The 24,598-nt window shown below is 41.6% G+C and overlaps 1 protein-coding gene across 1 annotated transcript; it reads right to left on the reverse strand.

Moving 5' to 3' along the window:
- Positions 1-7,988: 7,988 nt before the first annotated feature.
- Positions 7,989-9,068, reverse strand: LOC130737734 (uncharacterized). The gene is made up of 2 exons (XM_057589576.1): positions 8,742-9,068; positions 7,989-8,570 (listed from the first exon to the last, which is right to left on the reverse strand). Exons 1-2 carry the CDS (start codon positions 9,066-9,068, stop codon positions 7,989-7,991), a joined length of 909 nt encoding a protein of 302 aa, XP_057445559.1.
- Positions 9,069-24,598: the final 15,530 nt, after the last annotated feature.

A 24,598-nucleotide genomic window follows, 5' to 3' on the forward strand; every position in this document is an offset into this window, starting at 1 on the left:
CTCACCGTGGGGAGCGCCAGTGCTTTTGGTCAAGAAGAAAGACGGAAAGTCTAGATTGTGTGTGGACTATCGATAGCTCAACAAGGCGACGGTCAAGAACAGATACCCGTTGCCAAGGATAGATGATTTGATGGATCAACTTCGAGGGGCTGCCGTATTCTCCAAGATAGATTTGAAGTCGGGCTATCACCAAATCAGAGTGAAGACTGAGGATATACCAAAGACTGCTTTCAGGACTCGCTACCGACACTACGAGTACTTAGTAATGTCGTTTGGAGTGACGAATGCACCTGCTGTTTTCATGGACTACCTGAACCGTACCTTTCACGAGTTCTTGGATCGGTTTGTGGTGGTGTTCATCGACGACATTCTGATCTATTCGAAGGACGCTAAGGAACATGAGGGGCATCTGCGTCAAGTTTTACAAGTGTTGCGGGAGAAAAAGCTGTATGCGAACCCTTCCAAGTGCGAATTCTGGCTTGAGGAAGTCAAATTCTTAGGCCATGTCATCTCAAAGGAAGGCATAGTTGTGGATCCAGCGAAGGTGGAGACTGTTTTAGCTTGGGAACAACCGAAGACAGTGACAGACATCAGGAGTTTTGTGGGCTTAGCTGGATATTATAGACGCTTCATCGAAGGATTTGCCAAGATCGTTGGGCCTTTGACTCAACTTACGAGGAAGGATCAACCTTTTGCATGGACAGAAGCGTGTGAGACAAGTTTTCACCTGTGCTTATTTTGCCACAACCGGATGAACCTTATGAAGTCTATTGTGATGCTTCACATCACGGCTTGGGATGTGTACTGATGCAACATCGGAAAGTAGTGGCTTATGCTTCGAGACAGCTGAAGACTCATGAGAAGAACTACCCGACGCCTGATTTGGAGTTAGCTTCTATTGTGTTTTCACTTAAAATCTGGAGGCATTACCTCTATGGTTGTACTTTCACGATATTTAGCGATCACAAGAGTCTAAAATACTTGTTTGATCAGAAGGAGCTGAACACGAGACAACGACGATGGATGGAGTTCATCAAGGACTACGATTTTACACTACAATATCACCCTGGGAAGGCAAATGTAGTTGCGGATGCCTTGAGTAGGAAGATGCATGTCTCGTCAATGATGATAAGAGAATTGGAACTACTGGAACAATTTCGAGATATGAGTTTAGACGTGCCAGAATGGAAATGGGATAGCATCTCCATGGATTTCGTGGTGACTTTGCCAAGGACACAGAAGAGATATGATTCGATTTGGGTAATTGTGGACCGTCTGACCAAGTCTGCACATTTTCTACCAGTGAGAACTACCTATAACGTGGAGAAGTTGGCTGAGATTTATGTGGCGGAGATTGTTCGACTACACGGAGTGCCGACGAGAATTGTTTCTGACCGAGATCCGAAGTTTACTTCGCACTTTTGGGGAGCTCTTCATGAGGCGTTAGGAACCAAACTGAGATTGAGTTCGGCGTATCATCCACAAACTGACGGGCAGACAAAGAGAACTATCCAGTCGTTGGAGGACCTTTTGCGTGCTTGTGTGTTCGACAACAGAGGAAGCTGGGATGATCTTCTGCCATTGATCGAATTCACTTACAACAACAGTTTTCATGCGAGCATCGGTATGGCACCGTATGAGGCTTTGTATGGTCGAAAGTGTAGGACACCTTTGTGTTGGTATCAAGATGGGGAAAGTTTGTTGATTGGGCCGGAACTTCTGCAACAGACGACTGAGAAGGTTAAACAAATCAGAGAAAAGATGAAAGCTTCGCAGAGCAGACAGAAGAGTTATGCCGATCAGCGGCGTAGGACCCTAGAGTTTGAAGAGGGCGACCATGTGTTTTTACGAGTTACTCAGACTACTGGAGTTGGCCGGGCTATTAAGTCGAGGAAGCTCACACCAAAATTCATTGGACCTTACCAGATCACTCGCCTTGTTGTGCCAGCTGCGTATCAGATGGCGCTACCACCGTTTCTTTCCAACATTCATGATGTTTTTCACGTGTCGCAGTTGAGGAAATACATTCCAGACCCGACACATGTGATCGAGCCAGACAACATCGAGCTGAAGGATGATCTGACCTTTGAGGCACCGCCGGTCAGCATTGGGGACAGAAGAGTGAAACAGCTGAGAGGAAAGCAGATTGCTTTAGTGAAGGTAATATGGAACAACGACACGAGTGATGCTACATGGGAGTTAGAAGACAAGATCAAGGAACAGTATCCCGGACTTTTCACGGAACCCTAAGTTTCGAGGACGAAACTTTCTTTTTGGAGGGGAGTTTGTAAGACCCAGATTTCAGAACTGGATTAAATAATTATTTTTCCGACTCATGCGTAGGATCGGTGTAAGCGTGACAGGAGTTTGCTGTTTGGGAAAGTTTAATGAAGAAGAAAGTTCAGGAATTGGTTGAGGATAGTACCATGATCACTCCTGACACGCACAATCCTGCAACTCTTCTCGTTTCCACTTGGGCAACAAAGGTAGAGAACACAGAATGAGACTCATCCTTGCGGGATAAGAATTTTACCCATGTCCAACGGCTATAGTCGTCAACAATGACCATCCCATATCTCTTGCCACCTATAGACTCAGTTTTCACTGGTCCAAACAGGTCGATATGCAGAAGTTCCAACGACCTTGAGGTGGAAACAACATTCTTAGCCTTGAACGGGACTTTTGTAAATTTGTCTTTCTGACTTGCTTCACAAAGAGCGTCTGAAGAGAACTTCAGAGTGGGTAAGCCCCTGACAAGGTCAAGCTTACTCAGCTGAGAAATCTTTCTCATACTGGCATGCCCTAACCGTCTATGCCATACCCATTGCTCCTCATTAACAGAAAGAAGACACTTTACTTTCTGAGTTTCCAACTCAGATAATCTGATTTTAAAAGTGTTGCTCCGCCTCTTGCTGTTAAACAGAACAGAGCCATCGATCTGACTTACAGCCCTGCAAGACTTTTGATTAAAAATAACATCATAACCCTTGTCAGCTAATTGACTTATTGAAAATAAGTTGTGAGTTAAACCATCTACCAACATAACATTATCAATGCATGGACTATTTTTAATACCAACAGTACCAGAACCAACAATTTTACCCTTCTCGTTGCAACCAAAGCCAACTTCGCCTCCAGGCTTAAGTTTTAGCTCTTGGAACATACGCCTTTCTCCCGTCATGTGTCGCGAGCATCCACTGTCCAGATACCATGATTGGTGTTTCAGTGGAGCGATCAAGGATATCTGCAACATAGATAATCTTATCCTTAGGTACCCACTTTCTGGGTCCTTTCTTGTTAGTTACCTCAGAGGTTCTATCAACCTTGGGTTTCTCAACATGATAAAGTAAAGGAATTCGAGCATGATATTTAGACATGGAGAACGTTCCCTTTTTGAGACGGGGTCAACAACTTTATCAGGCAATGGTTCAGGAAATATAGTACCAGAGGGTACAAAACGTTCATACAAGGATTTTGCCTTAGGCATAGGAGGCTCATTTCTACCGGGTCTAGAATAGCCAATGTCATACATTCCATTTCTGCTTACGTCATAGATCATTGAAGCCATTAAGCTTCTATCTACGCTTTTAGCCAGGAATGATTTTTCATATTTAGATTCATTCTTACTATCAGAGGCATCACAAGCAACAACTTCTTCTAACTTAACAATCTGATTTTTGAGCACAAAGTTAGAGTTTACTAAAGCATTATTACTTTCTTTTAATTCAGAAATACTTTTCTCATGTTCAGAAGAAGTCTTAGAAACAGCAGATAAATCATTTTTCAACTTTTTATGCTTAGTCAAGAGACAGTTATATTTATCCATAATTTCAAACAAAACATCTGTGTAAGACCTGGATTTACGGAGCAAGTTTAATTTCCGACTCACGCGTAGAATCAGTGTAAGTGTAACAGGAGTTTGATGTTTGGGAAAGATTAATGAAGACGAAAGTTCAGGAATTGCTTGAGGAATGTTTCATAGTCGTTTTAGGAATTAGTGCGAGTTGTCTGCACACCTGCCTTATGGCGAGAGTGTCCAGAATAGGCTAATTTCACTTTTAAAGCAACGTTTAAGTGAGATTTCAAATTCTTGGGAAAATAAAAAGTTCTCTTTATTTTTCCTTCGACCAGTGTTTCATTTCGGAACCCTGGACTATACGCACGATAGTATTCACTTCTCGGAAGTCCGACGACGCTAATTTCTTTGCTTCGAAACCCTAAATTCAATCACTGAATGAAGACTTTTTCTATTCGGAGCTTTTAACGAAGTTTCCGTCCGCGATGCCAGATTTGTTTCGATGTTTCCAATCTTTCTTCAGAACGAAGTTTTGTCGTCTGACCTTCACAGCAAAAAGTAGTTTTTCGGGACAGATTAACTTACACCGCTTTTGGGATTTTAGAGATCGTTTTTCCCTAATTATAGATATTTGTTTTGAGTTCTGGAAATCTGTCGCCAGAATCTCTCGTAGAATTCATCGGTGAATGTGCTGCAAAAATCGGAACCGCGAAATTTTCATTTTTCCGCGATTTCACCTGCCTATAAATAGTAAAAAAATCAAAATATCTCTCATAACTTCCATTTGGGGCCGCGGATTGAGGAGAGGAAAGGGAGAGGAGATTTTCGCCGAAACTTGACCGATCTTCGCGCAGTTCGTTCCTACTTCAAGGTATCGAGGTAACTAGCTTGATTCTTACCTCTGATCACTGTTTCTACTGCGTTTCTTTAGCTGTTTCTGTGCTCAAAGTTTCGAGCTTTTCGTAAAACTATCTGTAACACCCCGATTTCTCGAGGGTCACTTTAGTAACCTTTCCAAAAAAATGTGGGTGAATTTTGCTGAATTAAAAAAAACTAACAACTGAAGGTGTAAATGGACTGGATAATTCCATTTTATTAATAAAATCTTGATTACAAATGATTCCTTTAATTTGAAAGACATAGGGTAAACTAATGCTCGACCACTCCTGAGCCAACAAAAAAAGAAGGTCTCTAGGTTAGGTTCGAATCCTTCAAGAAAACTCGGCTCACCCTCAAGTACTAACCCAAAACCATAATACCACTAAGACACATACATAGTTCTACGCCTGACATCCGCCTGTTCCTTGAATAAAAAGAGAACAAAAACTCATATGATCATCCTACAAGCTTCCACCAACAACAGTAAACTCTCTACCCAAAAGGCTCAAGCCCATAAGACTCTATTCCTCCTCCGAAAGATTCTCCTCGACGGTCGAACAATCGGCCTCCAAAAGGGTTCAAGCAACAGCAGACATGTAGTCAATCTCACGAACGACTTACGGTGCGCTTCACCAAGCTAATGTAAAGGCGTGACAGTTCATCAGATCATCAATGATCCTCCTAATCAGCAGCACCACTGCGACTACCCGAAAAGCATGGAGACTTGATAATGTCGTTGCCCATCACCTGGCAGTCGCCGGCCGCCCAAACACAAGCAATACATACAATGGCGTGCGAGGGTCAACTTCCAGAATATAAGTATATAAATAATAGTAGGTCACAGAGTATACACATAATCACAAACTTATAAGTTTCACGCTCACTCACGCAGATCTATCCATCACGTGGCTTACATAAAATATGAGGGTTGTCCATGACAAATCCCTCCAATATTCATAACAAATCTACTACTTCACAGAAGGCCATATCCCAAATCATATGACATCAAATCATCAAAGTAGTTAAGTGCATGATATGACATGCAATGCCATGCTCAAAATATGATCCAGATAAAATGTCACCCTCACGATGACCCGAAGCATCTCGCTCCGCTGAAGCAGAACACTCCACTGAAGCATCACGCTCCACTGAAGCATCTCGCTCCTCTAAAGCATCTCGCTTCTTGAAGCATCTCGCTTCCCTGAAGCATCTCGCTTCTTGAAGCATCTCACTTCTTAAAGTCCGATCTGATATCGTCCTTCGGAAAGCCGCACGCTCCCCAGGAAATGTATGCATGAGTGCAGTATGGTTAGCCAAACAACGAGTCGTTCTCACCGGATACGCGTGTCAAGCTAGAGTACATTGTCTCTACAACATCCTAAGGTAAACGTCGATCCCCCGACCCAAAGACCTCAACAAGAGAGATGTGCTAGCCGCACTTAGTAACTTTTCTAGTCACCCTGGCTCACCTTCTCGATGGCCAAACAAACTACTCAACAAGCAAAAGAATGCTACTCGCACTCAATGACCTTTGAAGTTACACTGGCTCACCCTCACGATGGCCAAACAAACTATTCAAAGAGCGAAGAGAGTACTACTCGCACTCAGTGATCTCTCGTCACAACGGCTCATCTCTTTATGACCGAACCAACACTTAACAATTATGAGTGCCATCCGCACTCTGTGACCTTCCCGTCACAGCAGATCATCATCCCGATGTCCACACTTAGGTTCACAACCTTGTCAAACCCGGACCGTCGGCAATTCCCGTTTTCAAACTCTTTTCCACCACCTAAGTTTCCTTTGAAAATATTCTCTTATTAAGTAAAAGGTTCTTTCATGAGTTAATACATTATGTCATTAATTTACAAAAATACCAGCTTTCTTTATTCTCTTATTTTCAAAACTTATCAAAACAAAGATTCCCAATAACCCCAAGTGACATCCCCGGGAAAAGCCATGATCCTTAACATGGAAAAGACTCAGATCTCTGGTCAGAGCATGTCTACAATACTTTCAAAAGTGTCACTATCATAAGATAACCAAGTGTTACCCACACTCCGCAATTGCATGCAAAAGCATCAGTTCTAGTAAGTATAATCCAACAAAAGCATATGCACAAATATCAAGAATCTGACATAAAATAACATACAATCCAGTTTGACAAGAACCACAACAATCGGCCGAAGCCTCAACAGAAAGCAATGGCATAAGCCTTAGAAAATAGCAATGACATAAGCCTCAGTCAATCACAATCATCAATAATTAATATATGTCGAATTATCGACACCTAAAGCCTTAACAAGCAAGTAAGTTACCTTCAAAACAAGCATATATCACATATTTTCAAGCAATATAATAGCCGAAGCGAAGTGCCCTCACCTGTGCTTTGTCCAGTTTTGTAACGCAAAGCTTGCTCTCTTTCCAAATCGATCACTCCCGCTACTTGAATTAAGCACAAGTTCGCTCCTCGCACTCAAGACAACCTCTCCAATTTTTTTTTCAGTAAAACTCATGCACTAATGTGTTTTGAACTACTAACCTTAATCTGAACGTAAGGGAAGAGACATTACTTAAGATTGCAAAGACATATTGAATCAACACTACAGACTTGCTTTTTGTAGGCACCGAGATTAGTAGTTTACTCACGGATTAATGGATCAGAATACATGAGTAAGCTGTGTGTATCATGGCATAGGGTGAAATGTGTCAATTGTTGGTAGGTAGTAGGCTTGGATTATCATTTTTCCTTGAGTAAACTGAAGACACGTGGTCTTTCCTCAGGTAAATTTCTTCCACGTAATTTTTCTAGGCACAGGTTTACAATATTTTTCAACGAAGGTAACAATTCTGATATGGAGTTAAAGCGTAAGTTTTAGTTTTGATAGTGTAGGATTTAACTCATAGAGCTATAGAAAAATATAGGGAAGATGAATTATGATCCCAAAAATTATTAGGGACTCTATGATATAATTTAAGATCACTTTGAGCAAAATTAAGTGATCAAGTGTAATAGTGTTAAACAAGTGTTTTTTTACATTTATATACACATATATACGTTAGTGTATATATATTACTGTCGTGAACTTTTCTTTTTCTTTCTTTCTTTTTTCTTTGTTTTCTTTCTTTCTTATATTTTCTTATTTAGTTAGGGCGAAAATACTAATAATATTAATAATACATCATTTATATAAAGCACACAGAGTACAAAGAACATATCATCTAAAGCTTAATAGCGATTATCGCCCTTAAGCTGATACATAACTAGTTAATTAAATACTTAATCTACCTGGGTCTTACATTACTACCCCCCTTAAAATAGTTTCGCCCTCGAAACTATAAGCCAGAGATCAGTTTTAGTTTCTGCTCCATCAGCTTCCTCGCTATCCATGACATAAACTCTCCCCTTTGCAGCTGTACGCTTCCCCTTCACAATATTAACAGTTGGCTCCGCCATAGGTGCCTTGCACTCGACGGCCATATGCCCCGGCTGGTTACAATTGAAACATCGGGGCCCTTGGTTCTGACATGAGTTAGCATAGTGTCCATTCTTCCCACACCTGAAACATGTCACCTCAGGGTGTGCTGATTGGCTTCCTGCCCCTGGAGTAGCAGCAATCATAGGTTTGTACGATCCTGGGGTAAAACCTCTCCCCTCCGGAAGCTGATACGGCTTCCTCTGCTGTAATATTTCCGTCTCGTGGTTGTTTTGGGACCTCGACCTCATCAGCCCCCCAGTTCCTACTCGGTTCATCCTTTTGTTCTTCATCATCTCCACCTCGGTTGCCTTCTCCACCAATGCTTGAAACCGTGTGATCCCCAACGGTCTCACATAATCTTCAATATCTGCTCGCAATCCATTCACAAATCGCTTACACATGTAGCGCTCATCGACCTGGTTGTTAAAGAATTGGAAATGCTTGGCCAAAGACTCCAGCTTGGAAGCATACTCTGGTATGGTCATGCTCCCCTGACGAAGGGTCAGAAATTGTGATTCCCTCTCATCCCGGGCGCTGATTGGAAAGTACTTATCCATAAATGCAGCACGGAATGAGTTCCAATTCACTTCTTCATGGTTGGCCTCCATGATCCCTCTGGCGCCCCTCCACCAGTACTCAGCATCCCCCAGCAAAAGGTAGGTAGTCAAGCCCACCTTGGCTCCCTCAGCAGTCTGCAGAACTCCGAAGATCTTCTCGATTTCTTGGATCCAGAGATCCGCCTTGTCCGGGTCAGTTCCACCCATGAACTTGGGTGGATCCTGCCTCCTGAAGTTAGTCAGTCCCCTGTTCTGGTCTAGGGTCGCCTCTCTCTCACGCTGATGTAGCTCACGCGCAGCCTTGTCAGCACGCCTCTGAGCATTGTCAGCTGCTTGCGCCGTCATAGCTTGGGCCATAACGGCCATCGCCTCCGCAAGTTGGTTCGTGTTTACCATTCCTTTAACTAAATCAAACAGTTAGTACCCATCATAATATAGTACGGAATATACTAATTCATTATGATTAAGTAGTAACTCAAACCAGCGAAGCGGCAATCGCTTCACACACACAAACAAGGTTTGACCCTTTTCAGAGTCCACACAACTTAGCACACAAGACCTATTCCCCAAGACTCCTGAAAGACTCGACAAGCTCTGATACCACAATGTAACACCCCGATTTCTCGAGGGTCACTTTAGTAACCTTTCCAAAAAAATGTGGGTGAATTTTGCTGAATTAAAAAAAAAACTAACAACTGAAGGTGTAAATGGACTGGATAATTCCATTTTATTAATAAAATCTTGATTACAAATGATTCCTTTAATTTGAAAGACATAGGGTAAACTAATGCTCGACCACTCCTGAGCCAACAAAAAAAGAAGGTCTCTAGGTTAGGTTCGAATCCTTCAAGAAAACTCGGCTCACCCTCAAGTACTAACCCAAAACCATAATACCACTAAGACACATACATAGTTCTACGCCTGACATCCGCCCGTTCCTTGAATAAAAAGAGAACAAAATCTCATATGATCATCCTACAAGCTTCCACCAACAACAGTAAACTCTCTACCCAAAAGGCTCAAGCCCATAAGACTCTATTCCTCCTCCGAAAGATTCTCCTCGACGGTCGAACAATCGGCCTCCAAAAGGGTTCAAGCATCAGCAGACATGTAGTCAATCTCACGAACGACTTACTGTAAGACCCAAGATTTTAAGCTTAGAATAAGTGGAAGAGATTTCCATTTACGATTAGGGTTGATGTAATGTGAAGGGAAACCTGAACGAAAGTTTATTAAATGAAATATATTTATGAAGGAGAAAGTTCAGGAAAAGTTCAAGGATTGCAATATGATAGATAAAAGTTATAGCACGATCGTTATACGCTTAAATCTAGGTCAGAAACCCTAGTATATAGCTAATTTTCACTTTTAGGCACGACGGAAGTTAATTCCAAAAATCTTCAGAGAAATGTTAGAACTTCTCTTTTTCCATATATCACAATCGTTTCGAGGCGAAACTCTAGGATCTACGAACGTCCGATTCCAATCATCGGAAGTTTGCCGAAACCGAATCCCTGGTATTTCAAAACCCTAGAATCACCCGACTATGGGGACTTTATCTATTCAGAGCTTCAAATGAATATTCTACACGTGTACACCCATTTCTCTTGATGATTTCAATCTTTCTTCCGAAGGAAGTTTTCTATTCCGACATTCGATGCAAAAAGCAACTTATCGGGTAAAATAGTTTTATACCGACTTTGCATTAGTTGCCAAAAATACAAGGAGACATCTTCTTAGCTTAGGAATTCCTTTGCCAAAACATATCTAATAATTCACGGAGAATGACGCCGGAAAAATCAGATTCGCGAAACTTTCATTTTCCCGCGAATTTCCAACCTTTATATATAGCAAAGAAAGGAAGAAAAACTCAAATTCTCCTCCATTTTCTCTCTTCAAACCCGCGAGCTTCAACAAGGAAGAAGGAAGAAGAGTTTTCTTCATTACTTGCTTGATCGTTGATCCGTTAGTCGCTGCTTCAAGGCTTCGAGGTATAGTCGCTAATCCTTACCTCTGATCGCTTTTTCCATAGCTTTTCTGTAGAGTTTTCTGAGCGGATAGTTTATGGGTTTTTGCAAAACTATCCTGAATCTTTCATTTCTGATTCTAAACCTCTTCCTTATGCGCCCAAGATCACTTCTGCCGGATTAGATTTTCCGTTATGTCGCCGGAATTCCGTCGGAATCAATTTGAACCTAAAATACCCATTTTTGGAGTTTTTGGTGTAAAGCTTCAACCTTTAGGCTGAAAACTATCGCCTTAGCTTAGTGTTAGTAGGATTAGTTGTCATAAACGTCGTTAGTAACGTCCCTGCAAAATTTGGTTTTTGGGATTTCAGTTTTGAAATTTCTAAGTTAAAAATCATGACCAAAATACCCCTGCGACAGTTTTTGATCCGATAATTTTTCCGAGTTCAGAATACCCTTAGTTACGGCTAATGAAAGCATAGGAACCAAGTTTGATCGAAGAAAAATCGAGCCCCATAATTGTGTAAAGTGGCCGAGCCCTATAGGGGAGGAAGGGGAAAATTTCCTTTTCCGAAAACTTGTCTTTCGCGCTAGATTATCGTACCTTAGAGTATAGATTACTTCGAGTAACCTTAGTAAGTATCGATAGCTTAGTTCTCGATAGATTCTGATAGTATTTCTGTGGTTTTGCTCTAAAGGTGATTTTGAGGAATTTCCAGCGGAGCAAGGCTTTGATTGTGGAACTTTAGGAGATAACTCTGGAGAACCTACAGGTGAGGGCTTCTCACTGAATCTCTAGTTAATGCTTAGGGTCGATGTTTCGACATTGTTTACTGTTTATGCACTGGAATTGTGTGTGATTGGAAAATGTTTTCTGAGGCTTCGGCTGACAATGTAGATGATTCATCTACTGAATGTTTTTGAGATTGTCTTACATGCTATGTGCTATGTGGGTAGTCTAGGATGTGTGGTGCATGCTTTATATGCTAAGTGCTAAGTGTTTATGATGCGATTTATTGATATATGACATGTTGTTGATTGTGATGATTTGAATATGCTCTGTACTGGAATCTGAGATTCTGAATGGTGAGAATAGCGGGCAGGTCATGCCGATTTTATTTTGAGAGTTTTGAGAAAGTTTGATAGGACGAACGAGGTTCGGGCCTTAATTTTGTTTAGTGGATCGAGACATCCTCTGGAAGCGACTTGGGATTGGGAGATCCTGGAAATGTATAAGACTTGCGATAAGACAAAATGGAACCTATTTTATAAAGAAAATTCATAAGACCTTAAATAACCTATAAATCTTTAAGTAATGATAACAACCTCGAAGGAAGGCATTGGAAGTGAAATCTTAATTCTGGAAAACGAGGAGTGTCGTCGGATCCAAGTGTTGAGTATGTCGTTGTTGTGCTGTTGGAGCAGCGTTTGTTGATGTGCTGTTGGAGCAGCGTTTGTTGTTGTGCTGTTGGAGCAGCTATGTTGTTGGGCTATCCTGGGGATAAGTCCGGGGAATTGATAGTTCCCGAGTATGTGATACTCTTGTGCTGTTGGAGCAGCTATGTGTTGTCGTGAAGTGTGTCTTTTGGTCGCAGAATCGACTTTACCTTAGGGTAAGCTTTTAGAGACTTTAATTTCCCTAGAACACGTGGCGACGTGTCGAGTGAGGACGGAGACGTTGTTTGACTAATCATTTTGCATACATGCAACATTAATGAGGTATTAACACAGGACGTACTCTGGACCTCGTCGGTTTCCAAAATGGTCATAAGACCCGGAATGTCGTGAAAGAGCGTTTGTAGACGTCTCTTGTAGCAGACCGAAATGGCAGACCTACGGGTTTACTGCTGATCTGACTACCCCTGTTGGAGTAAGAGACACGCGGGCCGAAATGGCACCACCGTGGCTGGTGAAGGGCTGATCCGTTGATGTCCATCCGTTCCGGATTGCATATTGGTTAACTGGGTTAACCTGCATACATATCACGCAACATGCATACTGACTTAGTAGATGAGTGTGGTTGCTATTTGATAAACTTACTTGGAACATGCTAATTGTTATTATTGTCGTTATGATTTTGTGGAACATGCAACCCTAGGAATGATATCTCTAGTTATAAGCCTAAGTGGCTATCTATTAATTGTACCTATTGGGTTTATTATCTACATAGTTCTTTAGAGTTGACCCTCGCGTCTTCTGTGTGTGTTTTGGCGGACAACGCCTTTTGTCAGATGAATATTGTGGATTGGTTCACCATGGTTCACCCTTCGGGGGGAACTAGGTTGGGATGCTGGAACAGGAGCGCGTCGCGGTAGCGAGAGGATGACGGATGGTGTACATAGACTAGGTCGTTCTGGATTTCGAATTCGGACGACGATCATGCTAGCATGTAGGTTTTAGCGCTGGTGTGAGCTCCTCAAGATGGGATTAGTGTAGGAGTAGAGTCTTAGCTCTGAACATCATTTGTTTCTTTTGGGACAGGGTAGCTTCCCACCTATAGCTTTTTGTGTGGTTTCTTTACAGGAATCACAGAGAGTTGGTTGGACTTAGGAGGTCTTGCTTCAGGCCGATGGGCCAGCTGATTCTCAGTTTTGAGGGATGGTGTTGCGGACACTTCACCTTTATTTTTAGTCTGTACATATTGCCTTCGGGCGCTACACTTTTCTTTCCGTCACTGGAGGTTTACTCGTGACGAGGTTACTACTACAGCGGGGGCTGTTTATATATTGTATATTAGTTCTGATTTTGTTATTGTTGGGTTTTATTTAATTCAGTCTTGTCTTAGTTATCATCAAAAAGAAAAATATTTCACGTTTTTCCGCATTAAGTTTACTTTTGGTTACTAAAGTGACGCCACCGAAATCGGGGTGTTACACTTACGGTGCGCTTCACCAAGCTAATGCAAAGGCGTGACAGTTCATCAGATCATCAATGATCCTCCTAATCAGCAGCACCACTGCGACTACCCGAAAAGCATGGAGACTTGATAATGTCGTTGCCCATCACCTGGCAGTCGCCGGCCGCCTAAACACAAGCAATACATACAATGGCGTGCGAGGGTCAACTTCCAGAATATAGGTATATAAATAATAGTAGGTCACACAGTATACACATAATCACAAACTTATAAGTTTCACGCTCACTCACGCAGATCTATCGATCACGTGGCTTACATAAAATATGAGGGTTGTCCATGACAAATCCCTCCAATACTCATAACAAATCTACTACTTCACAAAAGGCCATATCCCAAATCATATGACATCAAATCATCAAAGTAGATAAGTGCATGATATGACATGCAATGCCATGCTCAAAATATGATCCAGATAAAATGTCACCCTCACGATGACCCGAAGCATCTCGCTCCGCTGAAGCAGAACACTCCACGGAAGCATCACGCTCCACTGAAGCATCTCGCTTCTTGAAGCATCTCGCTTCCCTGAAGCATCTCGCTTCTTGAAGCATCTCGCTTCTTGAAGCATCTCGCTTCTTAAAGTCCGATCTGATATCGTCCTTCGGAAAGCCGCACGCTCCCTAGGAAATGTATGCATGAGTGCAGTATGGTTAGCCAAACAACGAGTCGTCCTCACCGGATACGCATGTCAAGCTAGAGTACATTGTCTCTACAACATCCTAAGGTAAACGTCGATCCCTCGACCCAAAGACCTCAACAAGAGAGATGTGCTAGCCACACTTAGTAACTTTTCTAGTCACCCTGGCTCACCTTCTCGATGGCCAAACAAACTACTCAACAAGCAAAAGAATGCTACTCGCACTCAATGACCTTTGAAGTTACACTGGCTCACCCTCACGATGGCCAAACAAACTATTCAAAGAGCGAAGAGAGTACTACTCGCACTCAGTGATCTCTCGTCACAACGGCTCATCTCTTTATGACCGAACCAACACTTAACAAATATGAGTGCCATCCGCACTCTGTGACCTTCCCGTCACAGCAGATCATCATCCCGATGTCCACACTTAGGTTCACAACCTTGTCAAACCCGGACCGTCGGCAATTCCCGTTTTCAAACTCTTTTCCACCACCTAAGTTTCCTTTGAAAATATTCTCTTATTAAGTAAAAGGTTCTTTCATGAGTTAATACATTATGTCATTAATTTACAAAAATACCAGCTTTCTTTATTCTCTTATTTTCAAAACTTATCAAAACAAAGATTCCCAATAACCCCAAGTGACATCCCCGGGAAAAGCCATGATCCTTAACATGGAAAAGACTCAGATCTCTGGTCAGAGCATGTCTACAATACTTTCAAAAGTGTCACTATCATAAGATAACCAGTGTTACCCACACTCCGCAATTGCATGCAAAAGCATCAGTTCTAGTAAGTATAATCCAACAAAAGCATATGCACAAATATCAAGAATCTGACATAAAATAACATACAATCGAGTTTGACAAGAACCACAACAATCGGCCGAAGCCTCAACAGAAAGCAATGGCATAAGCCTTAGAAAATAGCAAGGACATAAGCCTCAGTCAATCACAATCATCAATAATTAATATATGTCGAATTATCGACACCTAAAGCCTTAACAAGCAAGTAAGTTACCTTCAAAACAAGCATATATCACATATTTTCAAGCAATATAATAGCCGAAGCGAAGTGCCCTCACCTGTGCTTTGTCCAGTTTTGTAACGCAAAGCTTGCTCTCTTTCCAAATCGATCACTCCCGCTACTTGAATTAAGCACAAGTTCGCTCCTCGCACTCAAGACAACCTCTCCAACTTTTTTTTTCAGTAAAACTCATGCACTAATGTGTTTTGAACTACTAACCTTAATCTGAACGTAAGGGAAGAGACATTACTTAAGATTGCAAAGACATACTGAATCAACACTACAGACTTGCTTTTTATAGGCCCCGAGATTAGTAGTATACTCACGGATTAATGGATCAGAATACATGAGTAAGCTGTGTGTATCATGGCATAGGGTGAAATGTGTCAATTGTTGGTAGGTAGTAGGCTTGGATTATCATTTTTCCTTGAGTAAACTGAAGACACGTGGTCTTTCCTCAGGTAAATTTCTTCCACGTAATTTTTCTAGGGACAGGTTTACAATATTTTTCAACGAAGGTAACAATTCTGATATGGAGTTAAAGCGTAAGTTTTAGTTTTGATAGTGTAGGATTTAACTCATAGAGCTATAGAAAAATATAGGGAAGATGAATTATGATCCCAAAAATTATTAGGGACTCTATGATATAATTTAAGATCATTTTGAGCAAAATTAAGTGATCAAGTGTAATAGTGTTAAACAAGTGTTTCTTTTCATTTATATACACATATATACGTTAGTGTCTATATATTACTGTCGTGAACTTTTCTTTTTCTTTCTTTCTTTTTTCTTTGTTTTCTTTCCTTCTTATATTTTCTTATTTAGTTAGGGAGAAAATACTAATAATATTAATAATACATCATTTATATAAAGCACACAGAGTACAAAGAACATATCATCTAAAGCATAATAGCGATTATCGCCCTTAAGCTGATACATAACTAGTTAATTAAATACTTAATCTACCTGGGTCTTACACTATCCGTTTTTCTTGATTTTTCGCATGGGGTATCTTCTGTACGTGCCCAAGAGCCTAGAACCCTCGCCGATATTCGCCGATTTTGATCGAGTTGTCATGGATCTGAAAAACTGATTCAAAACCCTTTTTGCGCACATTTCGAAACTTTAATGTCGAAAAGTCGCAATCCGACTTCGTGCCTTTAGGATTAGTTGTTACAAATGTCGTTAGGAACATCGCTGTCAAATTTGTTTTCCGAAGTGTTTACTTTGAGGTTTTGAGCTTTTATTTTGGACCAAAACGCCCCTGAATAGCCGTAATTCGATCCGATCGTCCGAAAATTTTTCCGACAGTTTCTTTGCCATAGTTTTACCCTAAAACTACCTTGTAATCAGATTAGATCGAAGAAAAAGAGCCGGAGCTCTTTTCTCTTTATGGCCGAGAGTTTAGTCAAGGGGAGGGGGGGAAGAGTTTTTCGTTTTCGAAAACTTGTCATTTCGTATCCGATTATTGTATTCTGAAGCTTCGATGCTTTGTCTATCGTTAATGAGTTGTATTGTGATCGAGCTAATCGATTTTGTTTGGATTTCTGCTTTGTTTTCTCCGAGGTTCAGTTGAAGGAACTTTGGGTATCTCAGAGAAATCGTGTGAAGGAAATTTAGACCACGAGGCTGGAGCAACTCGAGGTTAGGGCAACTTACATATGCATGATAGGCGTCGATAAATTCGACTTATGTATGATTTTGATATTGTTTATGATGATGATTTATTGTTATGATTGTTTTCATAACTTATGATATTGATGTTGTATTGAATTGTGCGTTTTGACGCGACTTCGGAGCGAAGAATCATTGAACTGATTCCTTTTGATTTTTCGGGTTGGATGAACAACCCTAGGCAAGTCCAAACTCAAGGGTTGAGACTTAGCTATCGTTTATATACTTAGACTTTCCCCGGGGGGTTACATTTGGTGGGTTTTTGGAAAACTTAGAATGAATAGAATTTCGAAAACTAAAGACCTTAGAGAACTTAGTCTTCAAAGAATTAAACTCATAACCTGACTAATTAAATTCGAAACGTTTTCATTAACGAATGAACCATAGGGAACCTAAAGGGGAAAATGATTGCGAAAGACGGGGAAAAGTCGTCAAGTCTTGAAGTTACTGGGAATTGGGGAAAGCCACTGAGGCGATCTACGGTGATGATTGAAAGTGACCGAGTACTATAGTACTCTTGTTGTTGGAGTTTGTGTTGTATTGACCGACACTAAACTCTTGGGTTATGAAATTGGGTTTAAGCTAAACACTTGTGTTGTGAGGACGATTCGATGTTTGGCTAACCATATTGCATCATGCATCATTCGGTGAAGAACGGGAATGCTTCACCAATAGTGAAGAACGGGAATGCTTCACAAGTGAAGAACGGGAATGCTTCACGAAGGTTGGGGAATTGCCTTCATCGAAGAACACAAAGATGTATCTTCGGCATAGCGGGCTGATCCGACTTTGCATGGGTTTGTAAGCGACACCCGAGCGGAAATGGTTAAACACTAGGCCGGTGTTAGGACTGACTCGATGGTGCCCATCTCAAACAACTATCCGGATCATATTGAATTGCATTTCACGCATACATTCACCCTGACTGGAATTGTGTGTTGTTTGCATTACTGAATTATTGTTAGAGCCGATAACATGCTAGGAATATATTTATATATATATAATAACATATATATATATTCCCCAATCACATGTTGTTTGTATATCTACTCTCTACTCTATTCCGTGAGTTGACCCTAGCGCCTTGACTTTGGTTTCATGTTTGTGTTTGGGCAGTCGGCCTGCTTCCAGATGTCGACGGTGGATTGGGTTTCGATGGTCTCTCCCTCGGGGGGATCAGGTTTGAGTTGGTTGACCGACATGCCCCCACCGCTTGGGTGATCTATCTTGTGGGTCATCGGGCGACGTACCGGGGAAGGGTCATGGAGGACCGGACTGACGAGCATGGACGTCTGACGAAGGGAGATTTACGACGCATGGAGCTGAGCTTCAACTTGCCAACTTCAGTTCGCTGTGGACTCGGTACTGGGAGGGTAGGTTTAGGCAGGCGTCATATTGTGTGTAGAGCTCTGATTCGTTTTGCTTTTGGGACAGGGTAGGTTCCCGACGCATGACTTTTTGTGTGGTTCTCTTACTAAGGGATCACAGTGAGTCAGTCGGACCATAGGGGTCTTTGACTAGGCCATTTTGAGGCCGACTTTCTCCTAGTGGATTGTAATTATAACTTTCTCACTCACACTTCTGGATCTGTATACATTTGCCTACGGGCACACTACTTTGGAGTCACTGCGAGTGCGCGTGACGTGGGAGTGCAGCTGAGGCTGTACATGCGTATATATTTGTATATCAGTTATTTTAGTTGTTGGGTTATGTCTTTATTTTCTATCGCTTTATTTAAAAGGAATCAAACGAAAAAAATTACCTGTTTTCCGCGTAAAGTTTATTTTTAGTTACTAAAGTGGCACCTGGAAATCGGGGTGTTACATTGTGGTATCAGAGCTTAGTCGAGTCTTTTGGGAGTCTTTGGGGAATAGGTCTTCTGTGCTACGTTGTGTGACTCTGCAAAGAGTGAAAATTGATTGTCTGCAGTGCGATTTTCGCTCTAATTGTTTGCGTTACTACGTAAATCATATTGAATGGTTTGTCTAGTGCTACCTTACGGTTAGTACTAATTGGACGTTTGATGAGATATAGGATGGTGGACCCTAACCGGATGGCGGAGGCAATAGCTACACTGATCGAGGCAATGATGAACCAGGCTGCGGAAGACGCTTATATGCGCGCTTAAGAGGCTGCACGTGAGCATCACCAACGACTGATGGCGACGGCAATGTATCAACAAAGAGGAATGAACCGAACAGGAGCTGGGGGACCAATGAGGTCAAGTTCCCAAGGCTACAACGGAAGGGAGAGCTACCATTAGTGGGGACCGTATCAGCGTCCCGAGGGAAGAGATCTTATCTCAAGAGCATACAAACCAACGACTGCTGATACTGGAGGGAAGCAAGTTGGTGACAAAGGCGTGACATGTTTTCGTTGCGGAAAGTTTGGGCATTTTGCTAACAAGTGCTCAGCGATTGGACAGAGATGCTTCAAGCGTAACCGAGAAGGGCATCTAGCTGTGAACTACAAGACACTCCAGGGGGGAACGTCTGACAGTAAGATTGACGAACGCACTGTCGCGGGTGCGTGCCAAAGTATTCTGCTTTGAATGCAGTACAAGGTGTTAACACCAGGATCGATCTCACAAGGACTTGATAAATTATTAATTGATATTAGAGTAAAACAAGAACCCTAAAAGGGGGTTGATTGATTGGATTGAAAAGTAACAAAGCAATAACTAAATAGACTAGACAGAAGAGAGAAAACGTTAGTCATCGGATTATAACATTCAAGTGCAACAAACCTTCATTGGTTACAAAAGATTAATTCTTCCTTATCAATTCCCTAATTCGTGAGAACTAATTAACTAAGCGAAAATTAATTCACAGCTTCCTAAACTAAGCGATTAAGAAACAGTTACGAACTAACATGAATAAGCGAACATGCATCAACTCTTATTTCTAAAACTAAGGAATTAAGCAAACCCTAGATCAGAAATAGAGATGAAGAGAATTAATAAAGAAGAAATTTGCATTAAGAACAGAACCTCAAGTTTGCAAACACAAGAATATTAAAAATCCTAAGACTAACTATGGAGTTTAGCAACTCATACTAGAAAAGATGGAGAGAGATATTAGGAGAAGGTGGAGGAGGTGATGGTGAGATGTGGTGAGGTGGTGAGGTGGTGGTGAGGTGGTGTGGTCTAACAAAAGCCTAAACTCACTTATTTATACTAATAAATAAACTTGTTCATCAAGTAACAATCTTTGTTATCTAAATCTTTTCTAAATCTTCACAAAATCGGTCCCAAATAAAGGAGTAAGCTGCTGAACAATCAGGCATTCGTGGGTCCCACAAGAAGTCTGAATCTGTAACACCCCGATTTCCAGGTGTCACTTTAGTAACCAAAAATAATCTTTACGCGGAAAACAGGTAATTTTTTTTTTCGTTTTCTTTCCTTTAAATCAAAACGATAAAGAAGTAAAGACAAAACTCAACTACTAAACTAACCAATATACATCAAATATAAACATGTACAGCCTCAGCTGCATTTCCACGTCACACACACTCGCAGTGACTCCAAAGTAGTGTGCCCGTAGGCAAATATTTACAGATCCAGAAGTGTGAGTGAGAAAAAGTATAATTACAAACCACTAGGAGAAAGTCGGCCTCAAAATGGCCTAAGCAAAGACCCCTATGGTCCGACTGACTCACTGTGATCCCTCCGTAAGAGAACCACACAAAAAGCCATGCATCGGGAACCTACCCTGTCCCAAAAGCAAAACGAATCAGAGCTATTACAGTAACAACCAACTCCAAAAGACTCTAATCACCCATACCCCTCACTACTATCATCGACCCTCCCTCGATCAGGCATGAAGTCCGGGTCCTCGTCGAAAGCTTCAGTAATAGTCGTTCCGCTCCGGGTCTTTCCCGCACAACGAATCATCACGAACCGGCTGACAGACGCCTGGCAGCAGGCCGACCGCCCAAACACAAACATACAAACAAAGCCAAGGCGCTAGGGTCAACTTACAGAATACAATAGATATACAATCAACTTGTGATAAAGGGGATATATACATATGTTGTATATATATACATATAAGTTATGTATTGCCTACTCTAAGGTATATACATAGCATGTTCTCGAATCTCCTACACAGTTCAATCATTAATACCTAACGATGTTCATCAACATCAAATCATCATAATCTCAACATATGAAGTTAGGTGATAAGGTTAGTCAAACAATGTATCGTCCTCCCAACACACACGTATCCAACTAAACCAATGTTCCCTGTCGTTGCCCTAGGGTAAACGACGATGAAATCTCACGCTTCCATGAAGTCTCACGCTTCAATGGGGTCTTACGCTTTCACGAAGTCTCACGCTTCAGTGAAATCTCACACATTCACGAAGTCTCACGCTTCAGTGAAGTTTCGCGCCTTCACGAAGTCTCACGCTTCAGTGAAGTTGCACGCCTCCGCAAAGTCTCCCGCTTCAGCAAAGGTGTACGCCTCCGCAAAGTCTCCCGTTTCAGCGAAGGTTCCCGTCTCCACGAGGTCTCCCGCCTCAGTGAAGTTTCTGCTTTCACGAAGTCTCACGCCTCAGTGAAGCTTACTCACTTTCACGAAGTCTCACGCTTCAGTGAAGTTCCATGCTTTCACGAAGTCTCACGCCTCAGTGAAGCTTCCCGGCTCATCCTTTGGATGGCTAAATAAACTGCTCAACGAGCGAAGGAGTACCAATGTACTTGGAAACTTATAGTTCCCCCGGCTTATCCTTTAGATAGCCAAACAACAAACTGCTCCGACCCAAACTCAAAACAACCCAAGAGTTAGTGTCGGTCAATACAACACAACTCCACCAACAAGATTACACGAGGGTCTAGTGTCGGTCAATACAACACAGCCCAAACAACAAGAGCACTAGGTGTCGGTCAATACAACACGGCTCCATAACACTTCCCCAAGAGTACTAACGTACTCGGTGACTTTCAATCATCACCATAGCTCACCTTAGTGGCTTTCCCAATTCCGATAACTCTCCAAACCCACAACAAAGGTCGACTTTTCCCCCGCCTTTCGTAAATATTTTTCCCCTTCAGTTCTCCTATGCTTAAACGTTAATAAAAATGATTTCAATTCAAATTAGTCAAATTATGAGTTTATTTCTCAAAGCCTAAGTTTCCCAAGTCTTTATTTTTCGAAAGCTCTATCATTCTAAGTTTCCAAAAATCAACCACCCAAAATACATTTCCCGGGGAAAGTCTAGGAATTCCAACGAATCCCAACAAATGGCTAAGTCTCAAACCCCACATTTGGACTTGCCTAGGTTTGTTCATCCAACCCGAAATGTCAAAGATCACCGGATCAATGAACCTCCACTCCGAAGTTGCGTCAAAACGCTCAATTCAACACATCATCAATATCATCAGTTATGAAACAATCATAACAAGAAATCATCATCATATACAACATCAGATAAAGCATAGGTCGAGTTTATCGACGCCTATCATGCAATCATAGCTAAATATAGCAAGTTGCCCTAACCTCGAGCTGATCCAGCTTCGAAATCACAAGCTCCTTCACTCAAGTGCTCCGAACCTTCCAAAGTTCCTTCAACTGAACCTCGGAGAAAAAAAAAGCAGAACCCAAACAAAATCGATTAGTTCGATCGCAAAACAATACATAAACGATAGACAAAGCACTAAAGCTTCAGAATAGGACAATCAGGTACGAAAAGACAAGTTTTCGAAAACGAAAACTCCCTCCCCAACACTACAAGGTCACGGCCACAAAGGAAAAAGGGTTTCGGCTCTTTTTCTTTGATCAAATCAATTCACAAGGTAGTTTTAGGATAAAACTAAGGCAAAGAAACTGTCGGAACAATTTTCGGACAATCGGGTCGAAATATGACTATCCAGGGGCATTTTGGTCCAAAATAAAGGCTCAAAACTTCAAAGTTATCAGTTCTGAAAACAAATTTGACAGCAACGATCCTCATGACATCCGTGACAACAAATCCTAAAGGCACGAAGTCAAATTATGACTTTTCGACAATAAAGTTTCGAAATGTGAGACAAAAAGGTTTTGAAACAGTTTTTCAGATCCCTGTCAACTGGATCACAATCAGAGTTTACTGATAGAGGTTTTAGGCTCATGGGAACCTAGAGAACATAACCCAAGCAAGAAATCGAAGAAAACGGACAATTTTAGAAAAAGCTCAAAACTGTGAGCACATAAACGACTTCAGAAACTCAGCAGAAACAGTAATCAGAGGTAGGATTCATGATAGTTACCTCGATACCTAGAAGTAGGGACGAACTGCACGAAGATTGGTCATGGTTTCGCGAAAATCTCTTCCTCCCTTGCTCTCCCAAAACTCGCGGCCCAAATAGAAAGAAAATGAGAGGATTTTGCTTTTTCGCGCTATTTATAGGCGGGTGAAATCGCGGGAAAATGAAAATTTCGCGATTCCGGTTTTTGCAGCACGATCACCGAGAAATTCTAAGAGAGATTCTGGCGTCAGAATTCCAGAACTCAAAACAAATATCTAGGATTTGGGAAAAACGATATCCAAAACGCCAAAAGCGGTGTAAGTTAGTCTGTCCCGAAAAACTACTTTTTGCTGTGATGCTCAAACGACAAAACTTCCAACAGAAGAAAGATTGGAAATGTCGAAACAAGTCTGGCAACGCGGACGGAATCTTCGTTAGAAGTCCAGAATAGAAAAAGTCTTCATCCATTGCTCGAAAATAGGGTTTCGAAGCAAAGAAATTAGCGTCAGCGGACATCCGAAAAGTGAAACCTATCGTGCGTACAGTCCAGAGTTCCGAAATGAAACGCTGGTCGATGGAAAAATAAAGAGAATCTTTAAATTTTCCGAGAGTTCGAAATCTCACTCAAAACGTTGCTTTAAGAGCGAAATAGCCTATTCTGGACACGCTCGCCATAAGGCAGGTGTGCAGACGACTCGCACTAACTCCGAAAACAACTACGCAACATTCCTCAAGCAATTCCTGAACTTTCTTCTTCATTGATCTTTCTCAAACAACAAACTCCTGTCACGTTTACACTGATTCTACGCGTGAGTCGGAACTTAACTGGTTCTGCAAATCCAGGTCTTACAATACTCCCCTCCAAAAAGAAAGTTTCGTCCTCGAAACTCAGAGTTCTGCAAAAAGTTCGGGATACAGTTCCTTGATCTCGTCCTCCAATTCCCATGTAGTATTGCCCGGGTCATTGTTCCTCATAACCTTTACTTAAGCAATCTGTTTTGCCCTTGATTGTTCCACGCTTCTATCCCCACTGCTAACTGTCGGCGCCTCAAAAGACAAACCATCATTCAACTTTAGTAAAATTCACTTGTTACCCGTAATATTCATCATCAAAATCCATAACAAAGTTTCATTCCCTCTTAGACTCTGAGGAACTTGTCCAAACATAACAACTTCAAGTATTCATCTTAATACTAACACTTTCCTTTTTGTCACTCCATCACCATCTCGTCACTCAACTTCTTAATCTCTCAATCAAATTCTGACAAACTTCGAGTCCTACACACCTTAGACAGACATTCATAGATTTAAAACCTAAACCTTCACCAAGTTTGGTCCTCTAATGACCTTTAATCCTCCAATACTTCTTAAATGGATATCCGTTTCTTAAAAACTATAACTCCTTCACTTACCCAAACGACCTGACCAGTGTCGTCATG

Source organism: Lotus japonicus, chromosome 1 (genome assembly GCF_012489685.1).
Source record: "Lotus japonicus ecotype B-129 chromosome 1, LjGifu_v1.2".
Classification (NCBI taxonomy): domain Eukaryota; kingdom Viridiplantae; phylum Streptophyta; class Magnoliopsida; order Fabales; family Fabaceae; genus Lotus; species Lotus japonicus.

Bases quoted from the DNA above. Each gene is read 5' to 3' on its own strand.
- LOC130737734 (XM_057589576.1), bottom strand. From the start codon at position 9,068: ATGGCCCAAGCTATGACGGCGCAAGCAGCTGACAATGCTCAGAGGCGT. The intron at 8,571-8,741 runs GTGAATTGGAAC...TTTAACAACCAG, and splicing joins TGGAGGCCAACCATGAAGAA to GTCGATGAGCGCTACATGTG.